General features: G+C 39.1%; 1 protein-coding gene across 1 annotated transcript in view; it reads left to right on the top strand.

The window, feature by feature from the left end:
- LOC124545080 (translocation protein SEC63 homolog) overlaps positions 1-27,381 on the top strand; it is a 182,839-nt gene that overhangs the window by 112,400 nt on the left and 43,058 nt on the right. The window contains exons 11-12 of the mRNA XM_047123887.1: positions 7,078-7,283; positions 23,922-24,056. Coding sequence (XP_046979843.1) covers positions 7,078-7,283; positions 23,922-24,056 — 341 coding nt within the window. The remainder of the gene's footprint in view (positions 1-7,077; positions 7,284-23,921; positions 24,057-27,381) is intronic.

The following is a 27,381-nucleotide window of genomic DNA, read 5'->3' as shown; positions in this document are numbered from 1 at the left end:
TGCTAGAGCACTCCTTGTGGTAACATGTCACATTGCAGTGAACAGAATACAAGCGACTTCTTTGATCAAATCTACAGTGAGGCCCTAGATTTGATCACATATTGGATTTGACAAAGTTTCCTATTACACCATCAAATATCTTTGGCAAAGATATTTGACAAAGAAATTTGATAGTGTAATACCGGCCTTACCCCCATTCCGTATTCACCTACCATGTTTCCTTCTCTTCCTTTTCCTGCTGTCGAATTCCAGTCACCCGTGGCTATTAAATTTTCGTGTCCCTACACTATGTGAATAATTTCTTTTATCTTTTCCTACATTTCATCTATCTCTTCGTCATCTATGGAGCTAGTTGTCATATAAACTTGTATTGATTATTAAACCTACTCCTGCTTTACCCCTATCTGATTTTGTATTTATAACTCTGTATTTACCTGACCAGAAGTCTTGTCCCTCCTGCCACCGAACTTCACTAATTCCCACTATATCTAACTTTAACCTATCCATTTCCCTTTTTAAATTTTCGAACCTACCTGCCCGATTAAGGGATCTGACATTCCATACTCCGATCCGTAGAACGCCAGTTTTCTTTCTCCAGATAACAACGTCCTCCTCAGTAGTTCCTGCCTGGAGATCTGAATGGGGGACTATTTTACCTCCGAAATATTTTACCCATCATTTAACGATACAGTAAAGCTGCATATTATTGGGAAAAATTACGGGTGTGGTTTCCCCTTGCTTTCAGCCATTCTCAGTACCAGCACAGCAAGGCCATTTTGATTAATGTTACACAAGGCCAGATCAGTCAATCATCTAGACTTTTGCCCCTACAACTACTGAAATGGCTGCTGCCCCTCTTCAGAAACCACATGTTTGTCTTGCCTCTCAACAGATACCCCTCTCTTTTGGTTGCACCTACGGTACAGCTATCTGTATCACTGAGGCACACAAGCCTCCCCACCAATGGCAAGGTCCATGGTGGAAAAGATATTCAGTGAACTTAAAGTTATTTGTTCACAGCCTTGTAATACATTGCACAAGCCAAAATGCAGCACCACTATGAATACTGTTCTGGAAATTACCTTGATTGGTAGCAGTTGTGAATTGGTGTGTTGGAAGAGCTCTCAAGAGTAATGTACATAGATGCCTCAAGGACTATCCTCTCCTGTGAATCCTGTCTCCTCTGCAGAAAGTACAAAATCCCTCTAACCAACAAGTTGATGTTCTGTCCTTCACTAAAACTGAAACTGAGCCAGTAAGACTGACTCCACCTGTTTTGGAGAAACCTGTTTTGTCTGGTGTCAGCCAGAGACAAATGCAAAAGTGTAGGGGTCTATTAGTTGTCAGCAGATCAAATGTACAGCGAATGATGGTACCCCTTAGGGAAATGGCACCAAGGGACATGAAAGGACACCAGGTGCACTCAGTATGTATGCCTGGGGGCTCATTTAAAATGTTGAAGAAGCTATTCCAGCAGCTATTTTGGGAACAGGATGCAACCAACAGCAGATTGTGGCACACGTTGGAACAAACGATGTCTGTCGTCTGGCCTCCGAGGTCATTCTTGGGTCATTCCCACGACTGGCAGAGGAGGTTGAGAAGACCAGCCTTCCCCAGGACTGATCGTGGGTCTTTGGCTCTGTATTGAGTGGAAGGACTGAACCAGAGACTTCAAAAGTTCTGTAACAAGCTAGACTGCGACTTTCCGGACTTGCACCATAGGGTTGAGAACTAGGGTCCCCTAAATAGATCAGGTGTGCACTACACATCAGAGGCTGCTACTCACATAGCTGACTGTGTGTGAGGCGCACACAAGAGGTTTTTTTTTAATTAGGTGACTCTCCATCCAATCCAGCTAACAATAGCTGTAGAATACCCAGAAGTACCTGTGTAAGATCGAAAGAAATGCCTCCCTCGGGTGAGAGTATTAAAATTCTAATGGCAAACTGGCGAAGCATTGCAACAAAGTGCCAGAGTTTGAAGAAATCGTGAAGAGCAGTGAAGCTTACATAATACTAGGTACAGAATGATGAAACCTGACTGAAGTTGATTGCAAGGAGATTTTTGAGGAAAATTTAAGTGTATACTGAAAGCATAGGCAAGGAGGTAATTGAGGTGGTGTATTTGTCGCAGTAGACAAGAAACTGAAATCCACTTAGGCAGTAACTGAAGCTGCATGTGAGATTGTTTAGGGAAGACTCAATATCAGGGATGGGCATAAAATGATTATTGGATCCTTGTAATACCCACCAGACTCATGTCCTGATGTAACTGAAACTTTAAACCTTGGTTCACTTGTATGTAAGTTCCCCAATCATACTGTAATCATCAGTGGAGACTTTAATGATCCAACAATTAATTGGGAAAATTATGGTTTTGTTAGTGGTGGGCATGATAAGACATACTTTGAAGCTTTACTAAATGCATTCTCTGAAAGCTACCGTGACTAGATATTAGCAACCTCATTTATGATGCAAATATATTGGATCTAAAGGCAAGAAATAGACCTGATCTCTTTGAGGATGTTCACATTGAAACTGGCATCAGTGAAAATGACACAGTTGTGGCAACAATGATTACAAAGTACAAATGACAACTAAAACAAATAGAAAGATGTATATGTTCAGTAAACCAGATAAATAGTCAGTAGTGTCACGTCTCAGTGAGGAACTTGAAACTTTCAGCACAGAACAGGAGCATGTAGAGGAACTATGGTTCAGGTTTAAAAGAATAATTGAGCATGCTGTGGACAGATACATACCCAGTACAAAAGTTCATAATGGGAGGGAACCTCCATGGTATACAGTCACTGTAAAGGAACTTACAAAGAAATGGAGGTTACTGGATAATAGGTGTAAAACAAAGCAAAGGGTATAGAGGTATATGTTGAATTACATGCATTTGGCTGTCAAGGAAGCAATGTGTGATGCCTTCAGTGACTGTTGTAGCAGAATGTTGTCAAGTGATCTCTCACAGAAACAAAACAAATTCTGGTAATATGTAAAGGCTGTTAGTGGCATCAAAGCTAGTGTCCATTGAGGGTAGCAAAGCAAAAACTAAAACACTTAACTCCATGTTCCTTTACAAAAGAAGACCAAGGAGTATTACCCCAATTTAATCCTCATACCAGTTTAAAAAGGTAAATGACATAATATTAGTGCCAGTAGTGTTCAGAAATAGCTGAAATTGTTAAAATTGAACAAAGCTCCAAGGCCCAATGGAATCCCTGTCAGATTCCATTCTGAATTTGCGGCTGAGATAGCCTCTCTTCTAACTGTAATATGATGTAAATGCCTCAAACAAAAAGCTGTGCCAAGTTCTTGGAAAAAGGCACAGGTCACATCCATCTACGAGAAGTGTAGTAGAAGTGATCCACAAAACTGTCCAATATCCTTGACACTGATTTGTTGTAGAATCTTAGAACATATTCTGAGCTCAAACATAATGAAGTGTCTTGAACATAATGACCTCCTCAATGCCAACCAGCATGGATTTCGAAAACATCGATCATGTGAAACTCAACTTGCACTTTTATCACATGACATATTGAAAACTTTGGATCAAGGCAGTCAGTAGAAGTTCTATTTCCTGACCTCCAGAAAGCTCTTGACTCGGTAGCACACCTACATTTATTGCCAAAAGTATGATCTTATGGGGTATCAAGTTAAATTTGTGACTGGATTGGGGGTTTTTGGTAGGGAGGACACAGCATATTATTTTGGATGGAGAGTCGTCATCAGATGTAGAAGTAACTTTGGGTTTGCCCCAGGGAAGTGTGTTGGGACGCTTGCTGTTCATGTTGTGTACTAATGACCTTGCACACAATATTAATAGTAAAACCAGATTTTTGTGCAGCTGATGCAGTTAACTATAATGAAGTACTATCTGAAATAAGCTGCATAAATATTCAGCCAGCTCTTGATAAGATTTCAGTGTGATGCAGAATTGGCAGTTTGCTTTAAATGTTCAGAAATGTGAAGTATTGCACTTCACAAAACAAAAAAATGTAATATCCTGTTACTATAATAATATCAATGAGTCACTGTTGGAATCAGCCAACTCACAGATATACTTTGGCATAGCACATTGAAGGGATATGAAATGGAATGATCACAAAAGTTCAGCTGTGGGTAAAGCAGGTGGAATATTTCAGTTTATTAATAGAATACTGGAAAAGTGCAGTAAGTCTGCAAAAGATATTGCTTACAAAACACTCTTGCAACCAGTTCTACAATATTGCTCAAGAGGGAGAGACCCGTACCGGATAGGACTCATAGGGGATATTGAACATATACAGAGAAGGGCAGCATGAAAGGTCACAGGTTTATTTAACCTGTGGGAGAGTGTCATGTAGATACTGAAGAAACTGAACTCGAAGACGTGTTAAGGTATACTAAACTATCCTGAGAAAGTCTGTTAACAAGGTTTCAGGAACTAGCTTGAATAATTACTCTAGGAATATACTACTACCGCCTACATATCACTCACAAAGGGATCGTGAAGGTAACATTAGAATAATTGATGCACACACAGAGGCAGTCAAATAATCATTCTTCCTGTGCTCCATATGTGAAAGGAACAGCAAGAAATCCCAATAATTGGTACAGTGGGATGTACCGCCTGCCATGCATGTCGCAGAGGTTGCAGAGTATAGATGTAAATGTAGATCTGCCGCTCCCTTCTAACTTTCCCCAGCCTGTATCTCTTTCCATTCTGAAGAAGCAATGCACTCTTCTCTGAAGCATGAGTGTGCCCAAAACAGCGGAACAATGATCTAGGTAGTTTCGTTAGTCTGTAGTGTTGTATGCTGCAATGTTGGTGGATGAAGAAGCACATTTTCACTTGAATGGGAGTAGTGAATAAACAGAATTTTAGGTGGTAGACATTCCACAACAGCTGCACCAATGCCCCCTCAACAGTCTCGAGGTCACAGTATCGTGTGGAATCATTGGCCTGTATTTTTTGAAGATAAAGATACCATCATGACAATTATGTTCAGGGTAGTGAAGCAGCCAAAACTGCCCTAATCCATAATCAACCATTTCTTACATATTATGTGATTGCCATGTTCCCTCATTTCTTCTTACCACACATAGTAGGGACACGTATCACTAAAATCACAATTTATTGCAAAATTTCAGTGCTTATGTTAGAGAGTGGATAACTTTGCCCAACAACTATGAATATATACCCAGAACTACGACGAGTATATTCTGCTTATTATTTACTTATTTCCTTCCTTTGTTGTGTGCCCTGGTCAGGTTAGTGTTTTCAAGCAACTCACCCCCCCACCCCCCCCCCCCTGCTTACATTGAACTTTGACACATATTAAAATATTTTGTTTGTAACAATTAAGGGTCACATATAAATATATGTAAGCAGTTGGTGTTACAGAGGGTTCCAGAAAAATGTGTACTGTCTTTGATAGTCCGTATTAATGGAACAAACTGATATACCATTACAATTATTGTGCAGGAGAAGGTTATTTTATCTCTTTAGCAGCCAAACAACATCGATGCTGCTGAACTATTGACCAAACTATGGCTATCAGTGTTGCTAATGTGTGTGATAGCTGCACAGGATGCCTCAATAGTTTCTTGTACCTCATTCAGTGTATCTGACTTGTGTTGATAAACTTCATTTTTCAAGGTCCCTCCATAGGTAGAAGTCAAGAGGTGTAAGGCCTGGAGACCATGGTGGGTATTCAACAGCCCCTCTTCGACCTATCCATTCTCCAAATAAATTTTCATCCAGATAGGCTCCGCCATCTCTACGGTGGTGAGGTGTAGCGCCATCTTGTTGTAGGCAAAATCTTTCATTTTCAAACACCTTTCGAATGACAGATAAAATCGGCATTGGCAGCATATGAAGATACATCTCACCAGTTAAGGTACCTTCGAAGAAGAATGTGCCAGTCAAACCACATTATGACAGACCACACCACACATTAACACCCAGTAGATTAACATGCTTGTTCATGTGAACATGAAGGTTTTCAGGAGCCCAGTATGCGCAGTTGTGCCAGTTTACAGTACTGTTCAGTTTGAATTGAGCCTCGTAAAACCAGATAACCGTCCCTGCAAACTGTTCATCCTCATATAGCATTCCTTCGGACCACTTAAAGTACTCCATCCTTCAAATCGGGTCACCCTCATTCATAGCACACAGCAAGCTTGCGGTGCACACTTACCACTTTGCTGCCTTCAGAATTTGTTGCACACTTGATCACTTTACCCCGTGTTTACGTGCACCCTACTATCAAATTTTTGAGATGACCTAGTGAAATTTCGCAACACATCAGCACTGAAAGCTGGACTAGTTGATGTTTTTGGTCGGCCAGACCTTTCATTATGTACATCCTGAACAGTACCATTGGCTCCAAATTTGTCCCAAATACGATAAGTTGTTGTACGTGTTGGTGGCGGAGTTCCATACACATTATGCCAGTGCCCTTCTACCTGCGTCATGTTTTCGTACTTTCAGTACCGCCTTGCATTGCTCAGATAACAGTCTTAACTTCATTCATTGCTGCAATGTCACCCACTGGAAAACATGCGCCAAGATCTGTTGAGAAAACAGTGGACAAAGTTACCCCACAAAATTGCAATGATATGTCATTTTGTTCCAAAAATATTAACTATCAGAGAGTGTCTACACTTCATGGGCCCCTCTGTATTTCTTTTATGATAATTATGACATCAAATTAAAGTTGTTTTCATTTTACTATTAATTTCTATTTATGCATTATTCTGCAGTGTTTTAGTGTGCATTGATGCATTATTTCTTTTAAGAGGACACTGTTCTTGTGTCATTCATGTTTGAATATTCCACGTGTATAACACAAAAGGAATCGTCATTTATAAAAGAATGTAGCCCTTCATATAAAAATTGCTGTCAAATCCACACCATCCACCAGGTGTGACACTTAACAACTAAAATTCTCCGAACCTGCTAGCGACACTCTTCAATGAAGCAAACAATATTTAATTTTCCTAACTGTCTACAAAGCTGCTTTTTTCTGTGTTTTACATGGCAAAATTTTAATTTTACCATTGTTTTATTTCATGTATTTTGCAGTGATTGATGATGAAAATCCAACTGTCTACACGGCAGGGGCAATTGTCACTGTGACGGTAACACTAATACGTCACGACATGAGCATCCTCTTTGGGGATGATACAAAGGCAGCACAACATGCTCCTCCCCAGGAGATGTTGGAAGATTTAGCAGAGAAAGAAAAAGAGCAGGAAGATCAGGAGCAGCCTCCAAAGAAAGAAGAACAGGTAAGTAAGCTGTATCTGCTATAAGGAATTTTACGCTTTGTACTGTTTGTCTACCACAACACTTGTGAAAATCATTGCTAAAACTTTCTCATCTCTGATAAGTAAAAAATCATTTTGCAAATTTTCATCTTACAGCTATTTTAGTAGTGCTTTGGCTGCTACAGGCATGCCTTCTGCATCCTGTGCTGAGAGACAGCTGCCATTATAATCTGATACTAAGGAGCTGTTTGGTGAAAAATTTTATGTTTGCAAATCTTACAGTCTGTGCGCCAGATAAAAGCACTGAATTCCTTTTCATTATCTATAATAATTACTGTGCTGCATCAAATTAAGTAACGCATTATGCAAAACTTTAAAGAGTTTGCTGGGATAGAAACTATTTGCATAAATATTTTAGCTCATAGATTGCTGTGGATGAAATGTGGTCAAGTTATTGAAATTTTATTTAAAATTGAGAGCAGAATATCATCTCATTTTATTATCAACTTAGTTTTTATATCCAGCAGATGGTTGCACTCAAAGCACCCATTTCTGTACATACAAATCAAGAATAAGATGGTCATAACAGTCATAATACTTCATGAACAGTTCAAGATATCAAAAAAAAGTTTTTTGCAAATGATAGCAAAGAGGCATGTATATTATATGATGGAAATGGAAATGAGCATATGGCATCAGTGGCTGGGAGTTCCCAGGCGGGAAGTTTGGCCGCCAAGTGCAAGTCTTATCAAGTGCGACACCACATTGGGTGACTTGCGTGTCGACAATGGAGATGAAATGATGATGAGGACAGCATAACACCCAGTCCCTGAAGGTATAAAATCTCCCATCCCAGCTGGGAATGGAACCCAGGCCCCCATGCATGGCATTTCCCACAAGCTGACTGTTCGGCTAATGATAAATAGTAGGAATTGTTTTATTCACAGAGATATGAAAGCAATTCATTTGCAGCAGTGAGAGAGTTGGCGGGATGGGATGCGTACATGCATCAGTAGTGCTTAGGGAAAACCCAGAGGACAAGTTTAAACATGTCGTCGGCACCTGGGAAGCTGTGGAGCATGATGATTATCTTGTCCACAGCAGTCAAATGGTTAATTAAGCAAATCTGTGACAATATTAACTAATAACCCCTATACACACACATGCACACTTACGTATGTCTCTGTTTAGCATTTATGTTACCATACGAATTAGGGTCAGTTGTCAAGAATTTCAGTGCTACAGGCAGACTGATGCTATTCTTAATGACTAATTTCCTGAAGGAATACATTTATTGAATGTAACTAATAGAGGGAATAAAGGTAACATCTCGCTTTCCAGTTGAGGCATTGGTTCATTGATATGTAGGGACATGAAAAAATCAATCTATTTGTGACCAAATTTGATGTTTTATTCCCCAGATTCAATGGTTTTTTTTTTTTTTTTTTTTTTTTTTTTTTTTTTTTTTTTTTTTTTTTTTTTTTTTTTTTTTTTTTTTTGCTAAATTTTGTATGATTTTTGCTAAAATTGTTGCTATTTTTGTCAAAATAATTGTTATTGATTTGCTGGATTCGGTGTTACATTTTGCTACATTCAGTGCCACATTTGGCCCTCTTTTTCTTCCAAATTTGGAGTTGTCTTTGGTGAATTTTGTGGTTCTTGACAAATTCGGTATTATATTTTGCCAGATTCTGCGTTTTAATCAAATTCAGTGTTGTTCTTCTACCATATTTGGAGGTGGTTTTGCTAAATTCAGGAATTTTTGCCAAATTCAGTCTTGCTTTTTTTGTGAAATTCTGCATTATTTTTTGTCAAGATCAGTAATTTTGTCAAATTTCCTGTTGCTTTTTTGCCAAATTATGTTTTTCAAATTTGGTGATTTTTTTTTTTTACAAATGTGGCTTGTTTTTTGCCAGATTCTGTAACTTTTACCAAATTGTGTGCTGTTTTTGCCAAATTTGGATTCCCCCCCTTCATATTTGGTGCTGTTTTCATCGTCACATCAAAGTTCGTTACTTGGTAAATGAACTTTCATTTTAAGATTGTACACTAACCTCAGTCTAGATGAAATTAGAAGTCAACATGTGGTTTTAACATTCAACAACTATCAATTACGAATTCTAGTAAAAATTGCTACCCTCAGATTTATAAACTTTTGTGTGGCAAAATTATCGTTTCAGATATCTCGCAAAAATTTGACAGTTATTTTGCCAAAAAGTCTAATTTCACATTATTTTTCATGAAACTTTTCTGTGCCTATTGATAGGCATGTAAATTTCTGAGAATGTTGCTAAGAATTCAGATCAGTCCTCCTCCAGACCTAACAGAGTACACACGCATGTGCATGGCTATGTTGTGCTGCCCGCTTATATTATGCTAGCGCTGCAGTTCGATTGAGATAAGGCGTTCTGTCGGGAGGAATGGGTGAAGGAAGAAAGGAGTCGGAGGGAGTTCTGGAAGGAAGAGTGGTTGGCAGCTGGGTGGAAGGGCCAGCAAGCACACAGAATAGGAATGTAGCACCGCTTATCTCACTCTGATGCAGGGAAGAAGAGTGTACAAGAATTTGGAAGAATTAATTGGATAGGAGAGGCTGTATGGAGGAATAGGAACACTGTGAAGATAGCGGGGGAGTGAAGTGGGACTGATGGGGACAGCGTTAGACAACAGACACATATACATTTGTGCAAATGCAACTTGGACACACATGGCCACTGTCTCTGTCTGCTGAGGCCGGAGACAGAGACAGTGGTACTGTGTTGTGTTTGCATAAATGTGTGTGTTTATGTTGTCTAATTCGGAAGGCGGCTTTTTGGCTAAAAGCTTACTTGTTAAGTGCTTTTGTTGTGCCTATCTGCAACTCAACATCTCTGCTATATGGTGAGTAGCAATCTATCCTTTTCATAATGTTACCTCTACTTAAAAAGCACAAGTGGATGATGTGGGAAGGAGATGAAAGAGAGAAAATCTTATTTCGGGACTTGCATTGAGATATTTATAACACATATATGAAGATAGTAACTGTCCTCTAAAGAACAGATACCATTGATGACAGTGCAGCTTCTCTAGAATAAAGGATAGTTAATTGAAACCCTCACCTGCCGACAGGTGTTGTTGATATACCCCGATGGGGACAGCTGAAAATGTGTGCCCCGACCGGGACTCAAACCCAGGATCTCCTGCTTACCCCGGTCGGGGCACACATTTTCAGCTGTCTACATCGAGGTATATCAACAACACCTGTCGGCAGGTGAGGGTTTCAATTAATTATCTTTTATTCTAGAGAAGCTGCACGGTCATCAGTTGTATCTGTTCCTTTGAGAACAGTTACTATCTTCTTATACAGGGTGCTCCATTGGTAGTGACTGGGCCAAATATCTCACAAAATAAGCATCAAATGAAAAAATTACAAAGAACGAAACTTGTCTAGCTTGAAGGGGGAAACCAGATGGGACTATGGTTGGCCCGCTAGATGGCGCTGCCATAGGTCAAACGGATATCAACTGCATTTTTTAAAAATAGGAACCCCCATTTTTTATTACATATTCGTGTAGTACGTAAAGAAATATGAATGTTTTAGTTGGACCACTTTTTTCGCTTTGTGATAGGTGGTGCTGTAATAGTCACAAACGTATAAGTACGTGGTATCATGTAATATTCCGCCAGTGCAGACGGTATTTGCTTCGTGATACATTACCCGTGTTAAAACGGACCGTTTACCAATTGCGGAAAAGGTCGATATGTTGATGTATGGCTATTGTGATCAAAATGCCCAACGGGCGTGTGCAGTGTATGTTGCTTGATATCCTGGACGACATCATCCAAGTGTCCGGACCGTTCGCCAGATAGTTAAGTTAATTAAGGAAACAGGAAGTGTTCAGCCACATGTGAAATGTCAACCATGACCTGCAACAAATGATGATGCCCAAGTAGGTGTTTTAGTTGCTGTCGCGGCTAATCCGCACATCAGTAGCAGACAAATTGTGCAAGAATTGGGAATCTCAAAAATGTCGGTTTTGACATCGATTGCAACCGTACCATATTTCTATGTACCAGGAATTGCACGGCGATGACTTTGAACATAGTGTACAGTTCTGCCACTGGGCACAAGAGAAATTACGGGAAGATGACAGATTTTTTGCACATGTTCTATTTAGCGATGAAGCGTCATTCACCAACAGCGGTAACGTAAACTGGCATAATATGCACTATTGGGCAACAGAAAATCCACGATGTCTTTGACAAGTGGAACATTAGCGACCTTGGTGGGTTAATGTACGGTGCAGCATTATGGGAGGAAGGATAATTGGGCCCCATTTTATCGATGGAAATCTAAATGGTGCAATGTATGCCAATTTCCTACGTATTGTTCTACCGATGTTACTACAAGATGTTTCACTGCATGACAGAATGGCGATGTACTTCCAACATGATGGTTGTCCGGCACATAGCTCGCGTGCGGTTGAAGCGGTATTGAATAGCACGTTTCATGACAGACGGATTGGTCGTCGAAGCACCATACCATGGCCCACACATTCACCGGATCTGACGTCCCCGGATTTCTTTCTGTGGGGAAAGTTGAAGGATATTTGCTATCGTGATCCACCGACAACGCATGACAACATGCGTCAGCACATTGTCAATGCATGTGCGAACATTACGGAAGGCGAAGTACTCGCTGTTGAGACTAATGTCGTTACATGTATTTCCAAATGCATTGAGGTTGACGGACATCATTTTGAGCATTTATTGCATTAATGTAGTATTTACAGGTAACCACTCTGTAACATCATGCATTCTCAGAAATGATAAGTTCACAAAGCTACATATATCACATTGGAACAACTGAAATAAAAAGTTCATAAGTACCTACATTCTGTATTTTAATTTATAAAACCTACCTGTTACCAACTGTTCGTCTAAAATTGTGAGCCATATGTTTGTGACTATTACAGCGCCATCTATCACAAAGCGAAAAAAGTGGTCCAACTAAAACATTCATATTTCTTTACGCACTACACGAATATGTAATAAAAAATGGGGGTTCCTATTTTAAAAAACACAGTTGATATCCGTTTGACCTATGGCAGTGCCATCTAGCGGGCCAACCATAGCACCATCTGGTTTCCCCCTTCAAGCTAGACAAGTTTCATTCTTTGTAGTTTTTTCATTTGACACTCATTTCGTGAGATATTTGGCCCGGTCACGATCAATGGACCACCCTGTATATATAGTTAAAGGCTACCCAGCCATTGACCTTCATCTGTGCGAATGCGGACAGGTTGCCCAAACTCTTACAGGTGTCGTCACCTTAGTGTGCGCGAGTAATGAGTGGATGGGCAAATATCTCTTAGGTTCATTACATATGTAGATTGTGGACAGTTGGGAATGTGGGTCTCACGGGAAGCGGGCTGTTGCGCTATTCATCTGTGTCCTCGGTGGCTCAGATGGATAGAGCGTCTGCCATGTAAGCAGGAGATCCCGGGTTTGAGTCCCAGTCGGGGCACACATTTTCAGCTGTCCCCATCGAGGTATATCAACAACACCTGTCAGCAGCTGAGGGTTTCAATTATCATTTATAGCATAGTTGAAATAATGTATGAGACCTTCAAGGATTGTGTGGCACTGGGTTAGGAGGAGGGTACTTGAGATGAGGTTGTGTTCTAGAACACATTGCCAACTCTGTAATCACATCCAGTGGAATGTTCACTTGAAAGTCCCCGTGAAACCTCAGCTATTGTTTTGTAGCCAACTTCATGAAAATGATGAGACTTGTCATAGCATAAAGATACAGTTGCAGTTCAAAAATAGCTATGTGCTAAAATGTCACAGCAGATAGCAAACAACAGCATCATTCTACTTGTGCTGAGGTACAGTTACCAGTGCAGAGATGGTCAAGAATATATTAAGTACAGCATTTTGTTACTCCAGTCAGCAAGTTGATTACTGGGTGCTTTACCTACAGGGCAGGGTTTTCGTGTGTTCCAAATACCAACACAGAGCCACATGAAATTCTGGCTTTCCCTAAGATAAATCCTTTAAGAAGGTATGCAGAGGACAGGAGAGTGACTGTGGTGGATTGAATCGCTTCAAAAATGCCCATTTGTGGTGCTATCTATGATCATGATAACTTCTGTTTTTGTGTGGCATTAAACCAAGCTGTAGGGACTGTTCGGAGGATACAAAGAAATCATTTTCCAATGGTATAATATTCATTCTACTCAGATTTACATCTTAAATATTCATTTCATTACTGCAATTTGACGTAGTTTATTACACAGTCTTGCAGTGGGAGTAGTGATAGCAGATTTTAGGAATAATTCTTTACTGTTCACAATTCTGTTTTATTAAAGTACTTCACTGTGTAGCTGAGACCATCAACACCTATTTCCAATTTATTGGAATTAACAATTAATTGTGTTAGCTACTACATGTTGTCCATCATTGTTAGAAACCTAAAAAGGCAAGTGTACATATTTTTGAGTTTGCTGCTGTAATTTTTTTTTAAAGCAAGAACACATGCTGGTATTGTCTGCACTCAATTAAAACAAACTATGCGGCTGTACATTTTTCACAATTATGAGAGAACCTAATGCCATCTTGTGTAAGCAAGTAGGAACAGGCCCTCTTGCCGTACAATGTCTCTGCCTTTTTTATAGCAGTATTTATGGTGAGAGGCTTCAATTTTAGGTGAAAAACTTACATATTTGTCTACATTAGAGTCGACACAGTTGAAAAAATAGTAGTGAGTAAAAGACATTTAGTGCCAGTAACTATATTTGCACTTTCAGGTAAAATACATTGAACACAACAACCAAGGAACATTATATTACCCACAAAAAAATCAGAGCATACAATAGCACCAGGGAAGTCTGTTGTATTTCACATTATGCACTTTGCCTCCGTCTTGCACAAAATGTGTTGTTTACACAATTCCAACCCCCCCCCCCCCCCCCCCCCCTCTTTTGAACATAAATTTTGTGGTTTGCCTTCACAAGATAAACCAAATAGCCCCACAGTCTTTTCAAACTTCTTTTTATCCAAGGCTTTTGTCAGATGTTCAGCCAAAATGTCTTCTGTACGCAGATAGTCCACAGCTGTGTTCTGTCGCTCTGTGTGGTCCCGTATAAAATGGGGCCTTATGTTAATATGTTTTGTCCTAGCACTAGTGACATCATTTTTACCTAGGCGAATGGCTCCTGTATTGTCACAGAAGATCGTTATGGGTTCCACTATTAAATTGGGTTCTGTTTCACATATTAATGTTCTTAGCCACAATGCTTCCTGTGTGGTGTAAGATAACGCCATATACTCAGTCTCTATGGTATTCAATGCAACAATTTTTTGCTTTTGACAAGACCATGAAATGAGCCCCCCCTCCCCTTAATTTAAAGCAGCAGCCAGTAGTGAAGTGTCTATCTTCCAATTCACTTCCCCAGTCTGCATCACTATAGCCTTCTTCTAGTTTTGCATTACCTTCTCTATTGTATCTTAATTTGTGGTTTGAAGTTCCTTTTATATATGGGAATATCCTGTTCACAGCTTTTTAGTGCTTTTCCTGTGGGTCTTTGCAATATCTGCTCACTGCGTTGGTGGCAAAATCAATGTCAGGTCGTGACATTTGAGACAAATATAACAGACTCCGTACTGCTTCTAAATATGGAACATTCTTATCACATTCCACATCTGTGTCATTTATGTTTTACTTCATTCCTACTTCCATTGGAGTAGTTATGGATTTACAATCACTCATGCCAAATTTCTTTAAGATTTTTTTCTGTATATTATGATTGATTTGTGCTCAATTCTTGTCTCTCTTCATCCTTAGTGATCTGCATACCTAAATAATGTTTAACTGTTTCCAAATCATGCACTTTAAACTTGGTTTGCAGCTGTTTCTTAAAAATTCTCATTTCGTTTTCAGTCAGGATAAAGAAGTCGTCCACGCATATTGCCATTATTATTATCCCTTCTCTTCCCATTTTATAGTATATACTGGAATCTGCCTTAGATTGCTTCATATTCATATTTGTTAGAGTTTTATATAGACATCGACTCCAGCAAAATAAGTCCATAAATACTTTTTCGCAAATGCCAGATCTTTTCCCTTTCTGATCTGGTTGTCATAACTTCTCTTTGTGGAATGACATATATCTCCTCCTCCAATTTCTCATTTAAATATTCTGTTTTTAAATCGGTATGATGAATTCTTAAATTTTGTTTTGCTGCCAGGGCTTGAAAGATATCTCAGTGAGGTATACTTGACTACAGGTGAAAAAGTTTCTTCGCGATCTACCCCTTGTTTTTGTGAATATCCTTTTATTACGAGTTGTGCTTTGTACCTTGGTGATGAATTTTCGGGGCTCTGCAAAGTGAATACCCATTTTGCCTGTAGTGGTTTCTTATCTGGCAGCGTATTTACCCATTCAAATGTTTCATTCTGAGATAAAGATTCCAATTCCCTCTCCATCGCTTCTTTCCAGTGTTGAGAGTTCAGGCCGATCATTGCTTCTTCTGCTGTTGCTGACTCATCATTAAAAGACTGGGCTGCATACATCTCAAAATCTGGATATTCTTTCGGTTTTGGTACGCAAGAAGAACGCCTTACATTGTTCTCTCCATTTTGTTCGACCTCAAACTCATTGTCATCATTAATATTCTCCATTTGCCTTTGACTGCCCTCTTCTTGTTCTTCACTTTCTTCACATAAGATTTCACTCTCAGAACTAGGTGCAATTAACTTAGTAGTCTTGGATTCTTCATAGTCCTTTGTATTTTCAAAGAATACTACATATCTGATTGTAACTATCCTTATATTCAATGGGTCCAGTAATCGGTAGCCCTTTGAATTCTCACAATAGCCTAAAAAAAAAAGTGCTTTTTAGCTTTTGGTTCCCATTTTCCTCTCAGTTGTTTGGGAATGTGCGCCATTGCATCATACCCAAAAACCCTTATATTGCGTAGGTCAGGTTGCCTTCCTACCCATATCTGATAGGGGGTTCTGTTCCTTAATGCTTTTGTAGGTGATCTATTGTTCCAATATATATGGCCGTTGATACCACATCTGCCCAAAAATCTTTTGATAATCCAGCATCAGTTATCATGCTCCTTGCTCTTTCAACAGTGGTCCTATTAGCCCTCTCAGCAACCTCATTTTGAGATGGGCTGTACCTTGTGGTAGTTTGATGCCTGATTCCCATTTCTGCCACAAATGTCTTCAATTTCTGGTTAATATATTCTCTCCAGTTATCAGACCTGTTGATCTTAACCCTTTTGGTGCCATGCGATTTTCAGGGTATCAGCTGAAAGGTGCCAGGCGATTTTGTAGTGAATTACAGAAGTTTGTTAAAATTACCATAAAATCTGAACCGTTTATCATAGGACCTTAATTTTTTTCTTCTTTTATAGGTAGTACCTTCAGCTACAGAAATATCAGCAGAGTACACCATTAGGCCTCATACAAAGAAAACAATATTTGTATTAGAGGTTTTTTTTTGTACAGAAACAGCCACATGTAATATAATTGAACTTAAAATTTGTGTTCATATTATCAATCTACATAGTATTCTGAACGATATAATATTTGTTTGTGTCTTTCTGTCACATATTTTAGAAAATAATGCAACTTGAAAAAACTGGTGTGAAAAATAGGCAAAAAATCTATAATTTTGTTACTAGTTCCAACAGAAAATAACATAATACCAAGTGAGTTTTAGGATTATTTATTGACATATAAATGTTGACCAACACATTTGGGATGTAATCCTTTCTTACAGAGTACACACATTGTTCTTGATCGCCGCCTCGTATCTTTTGTAGAGCACACATCACAGGCTCGCTCCTCCTTTCCCGGTAGTGTTTCTACACCATACACTGTGGGGGGTGCTGCATTTGCACTTGATGTAGTGGGTGCTAAGTTTTGTATCTCGAACCACTCCTGGGACAACCTGCAGATGATTTTGCTGTTGAATTTCAGATGTGTGAGTGGTTTCTCGGACAAAGATAGATTTTCTTTATAAAGAATGTAAGTATTCAGAAACATTCTGTAAATAATGCTGAAAACCACTTTCTTCCATTATTTCACAGTCTCCTCTCATCCAGATAACAGTACGTCGTCATATCTGAGGAATCAATCCCTCCCATATGTTTATCATATTGAAATATAGCATCAGGTTTCTTCAAAGTCGTCATTTGCGAATACTTCTCTCTGACACTTTTGCAGTAGTGGAGGAACTGATCAACAGAGCTGGATTTATCTGTGACTTCTTTTCCCTGAAGCCACAGAGAAGCACAAAGGCCTTTCTAAAGAATTTGACCTGCCCAATGTCAAATTTGGAAAGAAGATTAGGTGGGAGAAATTTTCTGTTCCTCCGTATTGTGCCAGTGAGGAAGATTCCCATGGAATACAGTTTTTCCACTACTGGAATAGACGTAGAAACATTGTCACAGAAAATGTGGTACCCCTTGTTCATGTAATTTCCAAGAATAAGTAATTTTGTAATAACTACATAGCCTAATTCGTGGTCTTTTACCTCCACTCTCTCAGCTTCACATCTTGCTCCATGGTATACACAAAATCCAAGGCAGTAGTTCACCACAGAATCACATAGCACCCAGAACTTTTCACTCCATCTGTGGTGATGTTTATTAGGGAGATACTGGATGAGTTGAGAATGAGTTTTAGAGCCAAGACTTTCGTCAACACTCACCTGTTGATGAGGTGTATAATGGTGACGAAACACATTATTGGCAATTTTTAGCATAATATCAAACTTTGCAGTGGGGTTCTATGCTGGATGCCCAGGAGGGTACAATTTTGTATTGTCTGTCAAGTGGAAAAATTTTAGGAGCAACTAAAATCTATTTCGCGAAAACATTCGGGGAAACCATGGAGTTGCCATATTTTCGTCTGTGGACCAGTAACTAAAAATTGTCGGTTTCTTTATGAGTCCCATATTTAATATTACTGCCACAAAAGCCCTCATTTCTGGCACAGAGGTAGGATACCACTTTCTCACACGAGAGTTCACTGATAAGATTAGGTTTGTTTCAAGAAATTGCCGAGCATATCTGTTTGTTTCTGTTGCAATTATCGTAAACAGTTGCACTGTAAAAAACAAGTTAAAAAATCAGTTGAGGTAGCATTTATTGGTACATGTTTGGGACCCAGTAATTCTGAAAACGTAAGCGGTGAGGAGCAAGATTGTCCAACTCATCAGTTCCAATTTCAACAAACGTGTCGCTGGCTGCAGTCAATTCTTCAACATCGTCTTCATCGCTGCTGGGTGCAAATTCGGCTATTGATGACTCATATGATGAGATATCACCACTAGTAGATTGATCCACTGTCCGAAAAACCTGCAAAATCATCCTCACTTTCACTACTTTCCGTGGTATACATTGCACTCAAACGAGACTTCTTGCTTGGTGGCGCCATAGTACCTTCAAAACGAACGAAAAACAACCTTGTGTTTGGAACTCGAAAATATTGATTATTGGCATCGACTATCTTTCGACCTTCATTTGTCTTCACAACATCGATATACCGCGATCTGTGCCTTAGTTTGAAAGAAAAGTGCGCGAAAACGACAGTACGATTAGATCGTACGTGGCACTTTTCACGCATACCGTACGATCCGATTAGATCGTATTTGGCACTAGAAGGGTTAATCTTCTTTCGTGTCCACATTTCGACGAAATTATAATATTCCTCAAAAGTGTCACTCACTTGGACTTTGAAACTAAGAGTATAAATATAAGTATATTGTGAATAACCATCAGTAAATGTAAGAAAATAATAACTCCCACCTATGGATTCACACTCCATCGGGCCACATACATCTGTATGGATTAACTGTAAGACATCTGCAGATTTAGTTTTACTAGTCTTAAAAGGTAGCCTTGCTTGTTTTCCTTTTATGCACGTCTCACAAGGATCCTTGAATACATTATAATTCTGTACTCCCTTTACCATATCCCTTATAAAAGACATACCCTTTCTATGTAGGTGTCCAAGTCTGCTCTGCCATAAAAACCTTCCGTTGAGTGTAATGAATGACTTAACATATCTGTGTTTACTATCAAAGGTACCCAACTTAAAAATGCCCCTTTCGTTACTTGCTGTAGTTATAACTTCACTGTTTTCGTTGATTACTCTTGCTCCATGCATGTCAAAAGTGACTGTATTTTTGTTCTTGACAATATCCACTACAGACAGTAGGTTAGTCGCAACATTTATTACATAATGAACATCCAAGTGCTGTAACAATATCGGGTTCACCATTTACACTTACAAGTAGTTCTAGTTTCCCAGCCAAATGACATTGGAGCTTGCTGCCATCAACAGTAGATATTCCTGTATGAGTCTTACCTTTAATATCATAAAGAAGATATTTGTCTTTAACAATTTGCACAGATGCATCTGAGTCTAAAATCCATTCCAGTTGACAATTACCCACATCTCCAAAAGAATAAAAACAAGTGTGTGCCTTACCTTTATTATTGGTCCCTCTCTCTGAGCTTTCAGCAGCATACCTCTTGCTGTGTGTCTGACCTTTGGTTTACTTTTTCTCTGCGCTGAGATGCAATATGCCCCTTCTTCTGACATCTATAGCACTTCACTGATTTCCTTCTTTTGTTTTTTTTAATAAAGAGCAGATGCAGTTTCCTTCTCCAATACATGACATCTTGAAGTACTCTTGACATCCTGTAGTATTTTCCCTTTAACTCTGTCGCCCATGATTGGTATAGCTGAGCTTTCCAGCCCCATAATCATAGGCGCATACCTTTTGGACAGTCCTGCCGACAGTAGTGCCCCTATCCATTTGTCAGCAATCTCAAACCCAATGTTTCTCAGTCAGTTCGACATAGCTATTATTTTATTGACATATTCGTCTACACTCTTGCATTTGTCCAGCTGAGTGGTAATTAACTCACATAATAGTCCTATTTTCCTTGTAAGACCTACATCCTGAAATGCTGTTCGTAATTTGTCTCTGACTTCCTTTGCTGTCACAGCTTTATCAATGTGAACATAATTCACTGAGTCATCCAGTAATATCAACTTTGATTTTGCTTTCCTATTTGTACTTGAATAATTCTGATCTGTGGTTTCCATTGTCCCGTCCACTTCACTCCATAGGTCATCCAAACGTAAATACGCTTCTACTGCAAATTTCCATGTTACATAGTTTTTGCAACCTCTAAGTTGTTCAATCTGCAGAATTTGTTCTGCACTCATTTTCACAGTAACTTTGGTCTTTCTTAACATAAAGAATAATACCAAAGAATAATACAAAAGAGTTGCATTCGCCTTGTAAGGATAACTCTTACTTCACGCACATGCACTTCTTGTAACTTTTCCAATACTTCCTCACTACTATATTATGGATATACATATTCCAAATGCATCGCGGGCCCATAATCTATATTAGAGTCAACACAGTTGAATAAGTAACAGTGAGTATAAGACATTAAGTACCAGTAACTGTATTTGCACTTCCGGGTAAAATACATTGAATAAAACCACCATGGAACATTGTATTACACACACAAAACTCGAAGCATACAATAGCACCAGAGACGTCTATTATATTTCACGTGATGCACTTTGCCACCGTCTCACACGAAATTTATTGTTCATACAATTCCAGCAGTCTTCCTACTTAATTATTGTACACTGCTAGAAGTTAAGAAAGATAAACTGTAACAAATTGTTAGGTCATGTGATTTTTTTCATTACTGTATTTCTCATTTGATTGCACTCCACAGCTCGAAAAATAACACATGCAGAGAAGGGTAGTCAGACTGACCTAGCTCTGGTTTATATGCCAGAGCCTGGTCTGATCCCTCAGAGGGAATACCTTGGGATCTGCATCATCTGAGTAATGACACCCCATAGCTGTGAACACGGAGAGGGGGGGGGGGGGGGAGGTAGAATAAAATAGGTGGTATGCGGTCCAGAGGTGCCGACATGTGGGAAGGTGGCAGAACAATGTCCATGACCATTACTGTGAAAAGTGTGGGCAATGGGAGTGCTCAATGGGAGTTACATGTTTCACCGTGGAACCGAGGATCCACAGGTGTGGAGAAACCAGCAATTGCTGACAAGCATGGAGAGGCAAAATTAATGTCAGTTCTGGTGTAGAAATTTGTGAACAGAGGCCGGGCTACATGATACGTCATAGACCCATGGTGGGCAGAACCCATCCCACAGATACAGGTTGCATGGCATCCACCCCTGTGGGCCACACAAGAGTGACAATCTGGGAAGGAGAAGGCTTGGTGATGACATGCCCCGGTACAAGGTGCAAAATGTCCAAGAGGATGCAGTAATTGGTGGCCATCAAACTGTTCTGGCGGACTGTGGCTTTTAGTCTAGATGGCCATGGACATTGCTATAAGAGCACTGTGTTTTAGGTGCAGTGTTGGATGTCTTTTCCTTGCAGGTCGTGGCCAGGAAAAAATCTTCCTCTTATTCAAGTCGTCAGCAGAGAGATTAAAACCCAAGTCCGTCACTGGCAGTTGCCTGTAAGAATACTTGCGGAAGTAGCATTTTCAGTGTTTTATTGTTTCGTGAATTGAAAATCCAAAAGTGTGAAGAGAATCTATCCTGAACACATTGTTGACGGGGGGGGGGGGGGGGCGTGGGGGGGGGGGGGGGGGGTCATTAGAAAAAATTACTGGGTGAGTGGCTTTGTCATAAGTAAGTAAAACTGTAAATTTTCCTAGCAAGGCTCGATAGCTCCAAAGGTTTGTCTCATCTATCTCCAAGTGTGGTGCCCCCTAAACTTAAATAAGTAGATTGGTTTAGCAAGGCCACAGCTACTGTAGTGTCCAGAAATAATTTTGTGAAGTGCTTGCCTATGAATGCATCTAAGGACTTTCTCTGGTTTGCATCCTGAAAAGGCGGCACTTCCATGGATTTATCACATACTTGGCAAACTTCCATAGGTTGGGATGTATTTGCATTACAACTGCTGAAATATATCTCTTGCAAGTGTCCTTTTTTGTCACATGTGTGGCATGTTCGTGCCGATGGGGGACAGACATGCTGCATGTGTGGTGAATGGAAACAATGTTTATAGCCACGCAATAGTGCTGCTGTTGATGCACAAACATTTGAAATTGCAAATTCTACTTAATTCCTGTAAATCAGCAGCCCAGTTCAGATATGATTATTTGGGGATTTTTATCAGTGCCAAATTCTAACATGCCTGTAATTATATGTCTCTTTGTGTTCTTGCAGGCGAAGAAAGGATCTAGGCAAGTTCCGCCAGATTCGTTAATGACGCTAATTTTTATATTAGATGGTAAAGTTTGGGGTTTCCTAACAAGAATGTGGCCTTTTGTCTTTCCAAGTTGGCAATTCGACAAGCCAAAAAATATAATTGCAGTAATCACAATTAAGCATCCTACTCTCCACATTGTTAAGTGGTAGAAAGACTGTAAATATGCATGGAGTAGGAGACGTTCCTGCTACATTCTCCAACTCTTGTGCTGTCTACAATATAGCTGTCATTAGCTCCTGATAATCCTGTGTTGCTTGCATTTGGAGTTACTGTAAATATTCCATAGTTTAAAACCCACATACCTGATTAATTATGAAATTTTTCAAAGTCCGATTTGCACACATCATAGGTTCCAAGTTGTTGCCACTTTTGTAAGGAGGTGATCCACACACACACACACACACACACACACACACACACAATACCCCTGATCAATACTGCAACTAGAGTCCATCAGAGCCAATATAATAGCACTTGCAGCGTGCGCCCCACTGCTTGCAACGTAACACACAGAGAAATAAGAGTGAGATTATTGCTTTGAGCTGACTTATATGCTGGAGTCTGGCATGATATCAGCAGAGGATTTGTCTGGAACAGTGCCAGCTGAATACTAGCACCACAGTGATCGATAGTAATGTTACACCTACTACTCACTTTCCGTGGTAATGTCAGGTGGCACCACTACAGGATTAAAATAAAAGGTTTATGATAATTTTGGAAAGTATTCAGAGGATGAGTAGCAGTAGCTTGAGCTACAATTGCTGAGAAAAAGAAAAGTTGTAAGTGAATTAGAAGGCACTGATTTCTTATTTGCCAGTGCACTTCAACATTGGATTAGTATTTCAAGTACAATTAATTACACTGTCTGTTATTGAGTTACAACAGTTCATCTCCTGACTGAGTGTTTGTGTTACTGTGATTTGATAAAACAAAAATAAAATATTCCAACAATATTATGAAAATTGCTACTTACCATATAGCAGATATGCTGAGTCACAGATAGGCACAACAAAAAGACTGTCGCAAATAAAGCTTTCGGCCATTAAGGCCTCTGTCAACAATAGACGACACACACAAGCAAATGCAACTGACACAACTGCAGTCTCAGGCAACTGAAACCACACTGCCAGTATTGTTACATTCCGTCCTGGACTTTCCATTGCTTGAAATTAAATATTCCATTATCTGTATAACAAAAATGAAGAAATTGTTTCTTCTCACTCCCTTGTTGTACTGTTCATTAGAAATCTACTTTGATCTTCAGTCTTGTTTACCTAATGCCTTTCCCAATCTGACATACTTTTATGTCAGTTGTCACTTTTTAAATAAATATAGGAATTTTAATTTAGTATTTTTCTGCCCATTTTGATAGGCCAAAAAACCAGTGTGGCAAAAGCAGCAGAAGAAGGGTAAAAAAACGAATAAGAAGAGCTCCAGGGCCCAAAAAACGTCATCCAGAAGTACACCTGCCAAGAAGGTTGATGAAAAGCCTCAGGCTCCATCCGAGGTAACCTTAAAAATATTTTCAAGTTTTTACAGATAATTATCAATAGTCCATAAGATATTGGCCAAAAAGGAATTATTTAAATATATGAAAATAAATGTTTCAGAAAAGTTGCAAGAGTTGTAACATAAATAAATTATTGAAGCAAGTAATGTTTGAGCTAATGAAGGCACCACACTAAGTTACTTGCTTTAAAGTACTTTATGCATTATAAAACGAATATGTTTTAAACAGGTAAATGTTTTAAATGGCTGTTGTGGGTTGATTGAATTTTTCCATCATTATATCAATTGTACTTGGTTACTTGGTTTTTATTATATATTTACCAGTGAAAATAATTAAAATGAGTTTGCCTTTATTTGTTTGTTAATTATACTCTTTATTATATTAGTACATTGATCACCCACAACATGGTGATCATAATGGCAGCAAAACTGAAGACAAAACAGATAAGCCTGAAATACTGTATTTGGAATTCCGAAACTATTTCATTGCAAAATGCAAAGTGACCACAGAATAGGAAAGCAACAAAAACTGCTCAACAGGTGAAAGGCAGTTGGACCAGATGAAATACCTGGAGGTTTTGCAGAGATTATGCAAAAGAACTCGCTCCACATTTAGCAGAAGTGTATCGTGGGTCACTTGAGCAATGAAGGGTATCTAATAATTGGAAAATTTGCAGGTCACTCCTATTTTTTTTTTAAAATGTCATCAGACAAATGTGAGTAATTACAGGCCTATACTGCTGACGTCAGTCTGTTGTAGAATTATTGAACATCATTCTGAAAATTGAAAATGTTCTCTCTAAAAATCCACATGGATTCTGGAAACAGAGCTCTTGTGAAACTTGGCTCGTTCTGTTCAATTCTGAGATCCAGAGTGCCTTAGACAGAGGTGCTCAGGGTGTGATGCCACATTCCTGGATTTCCAAAGGGTTTTAGAGTGCAACAGGCAGTTTCCATAAGATTTCCAAAAAGCATTTGACAAGATGTCCCACTGAAGCCTGTTAAGAAAGGCATGAGCATATGGAATAGGTTCCCATATATGTGAGTGGCTTTGAAGACTTCTTAAGTAATAGAACCCAATACATTGTACATGGCAGCGAGTATTTGTGAGAGAGAAGGGTATCATCATGAGTGCCCCAGGGAAGTGTGATACCACCACTATTATTTTCTTTCATACATAAATGATATGGCGGACAGGGTGGGCAGCAATCTGCAGCTGTTCACTGGTGCTGTGGTATTGGGGAGATGTCGTCGTTTCATGACTGTAGGAGGACACAAGATGTCCTACACAAAACCTGTAGTTGATGTGGTGAATGGCAGCTAGTTCTAAATATGGTGACTGGAGAGGGGGGGGGGGGGGTAATGTTCGAATACAGCGTTAGTAGTGTGCTGCTTGACGCAGTCACGTTGTTTAAGTATCTGGGCATAACATTGGAAAGCAATATGAAATGAGATGAACATGTAAGGATTATAGTAGGGAAGACAAAGGGTCAACTTCAGTTTATTGGGAGAATTTTAGGAATGTGTGGTTCATGTGTAAAAACAGACTACATATAGGATACTAGTGCAACCTATTCGTGAGTACTGTTTGTTTGTTTGGGATCCACACCAGTTTTGATTAAAGGAAGACATTAGAGCAATTCAGAGGCAAGCTATTAAATTTGTTACCCGTAGGTACGAAGAACTTGCATATATTATGGAGATGCTTCAGGAACTCAAATGGGAATCCCTGAAGGAAAGAAACCATTCTTTTTAAGGAAAATTTTTGAGAAAATTTAGAGAACCAGCATTGGAAGTTGAATACAGAAAGATTCTAATGCCGCCAATATACATTTCGTATAAGGGCCATGAACATAAGATACAAGAAATTACAGTTTGTATGAGGCGTGTAAACAGTCGTTTTTCCATCGTAGTGTTACAGTGCACCTTCTGCCATTCTGTACTTTACTTTGTAGAGTATGTATGGTGATGCAGAGGTACTATACCAGTGATAAATATAGCACATGATGAGAAAATAATAAGTAGAGTGGAAACTTCAAAAATTTGAGATTTCCATATTTCTGAGAATTCAAAATGGAAAAGGCACATTTTGAACTCCTAAAACAGCTTAGTTGATCCACATTTGCTCTTCAAATCATTGCATATCCTTATGAGAGAAATCAGTAAGTTGCAATATTGTACATATTTTCATTCAATAACATCATATGGAATAATGTTCAAGGATAATTCATTTTCAAGAAAGAAAATGTTCTTTGCTCAAAAACACATTGTAAGAATATTATGTGGTGCTCACACACTATCATCTTCTAGACATCTGTTTAAGAAGTCAGGCACTTTATCTGACACCTCACAGTCAGTTTGTTCCCTCATAAGTTTGTTGCAAAGAATCCACTGCAGTTCGAAAGGAACAGTGATTTACATTATTACAGTACCAGAAGAAAAATGACATTCAATACTCTACATTAAGGTTGTCTTTAACACACAAAAAATGGGTGTTTAATGCTTCCACCAAAATTTTTGTCACTTATGCAATAATAGGGGGGGGGGGGGGGAGAAACTTTCTAATGAAGTTTCTCCTTGACAATTTGTTCTACTCCATAGAAGAAATCCTACTTTTGTAATGAGTTAGAAAGTGGTGGGTTATAACTGATAACAATAACTATATAATAATAATAAACAATTGTAAATGGTCACTGGGTCGCCATATTCTCACGTGAATGTGTAGCGTACTGTGAATGTAAAACGACCCATTTCACTATACTAGTGATCCATGGAACGTGAAACTAGCTAACTTGCCTGATGTATTATTTGTTTACGTTCTTATTATGAGATATGTAACAATTTTTCTAATTTCAGTTTGTTTACGGAATGACAATTGTTGCAGATCAATCTTTTGCTTTTGTTTGTACCAAAATTTGGTGTATTAACAGGATACACTTGCATACCTGGTTCAATGTTCCAGTTCATTTGATGATTATGATTCTGGTGTAAAAGTCATTGTATCCATCATTTTGAGAATCTCTCTGTGCATTCGTAAGAGGTAAAGGTGTAGTGCAATAATGAAAACAATCAGTTTTTGACAAGACAATGTAATGGGATAGATTAAAAAAATCTACTAACCAAGTGGCGGCAGAACACACACATTTAAAAAAAGTTGTTGTTATGCAAGCTTTTGGAGCCAGTGGCTCCTTTTCCAGCAGAAGGGTTAAAGGGGAAGGAAGAGGGTGAAGCAAAAGGACTGGCGAGGTGTAGGAAAAGGGCTAGATTTCAGAAAAGCCACCCTAAACTGCCGGTGAGGAGAGACTTACTGGATGGGATGACAA

Source organism: Schistocerca americana, chromosome 8 (genome assembly GCF_021461395.2).
Source record: "Schistocerca americana isolate TAMUIC-IGC-003095 chromosome 8, iqSchAmer2.1, whole genome shotgun sequence".
NCBI classification, from domain to species: domain Eukaryota; kingdom Metazoa; phylum Arthropoda; class Insecta; order Orthoptera; family Acrididae; genus Schistocerca; species Schistocerca americana.
Note: the sequence above shows the minus strand (reverse complement) of the source record. Positions and strands in the feature narration are given on the sequence as shown.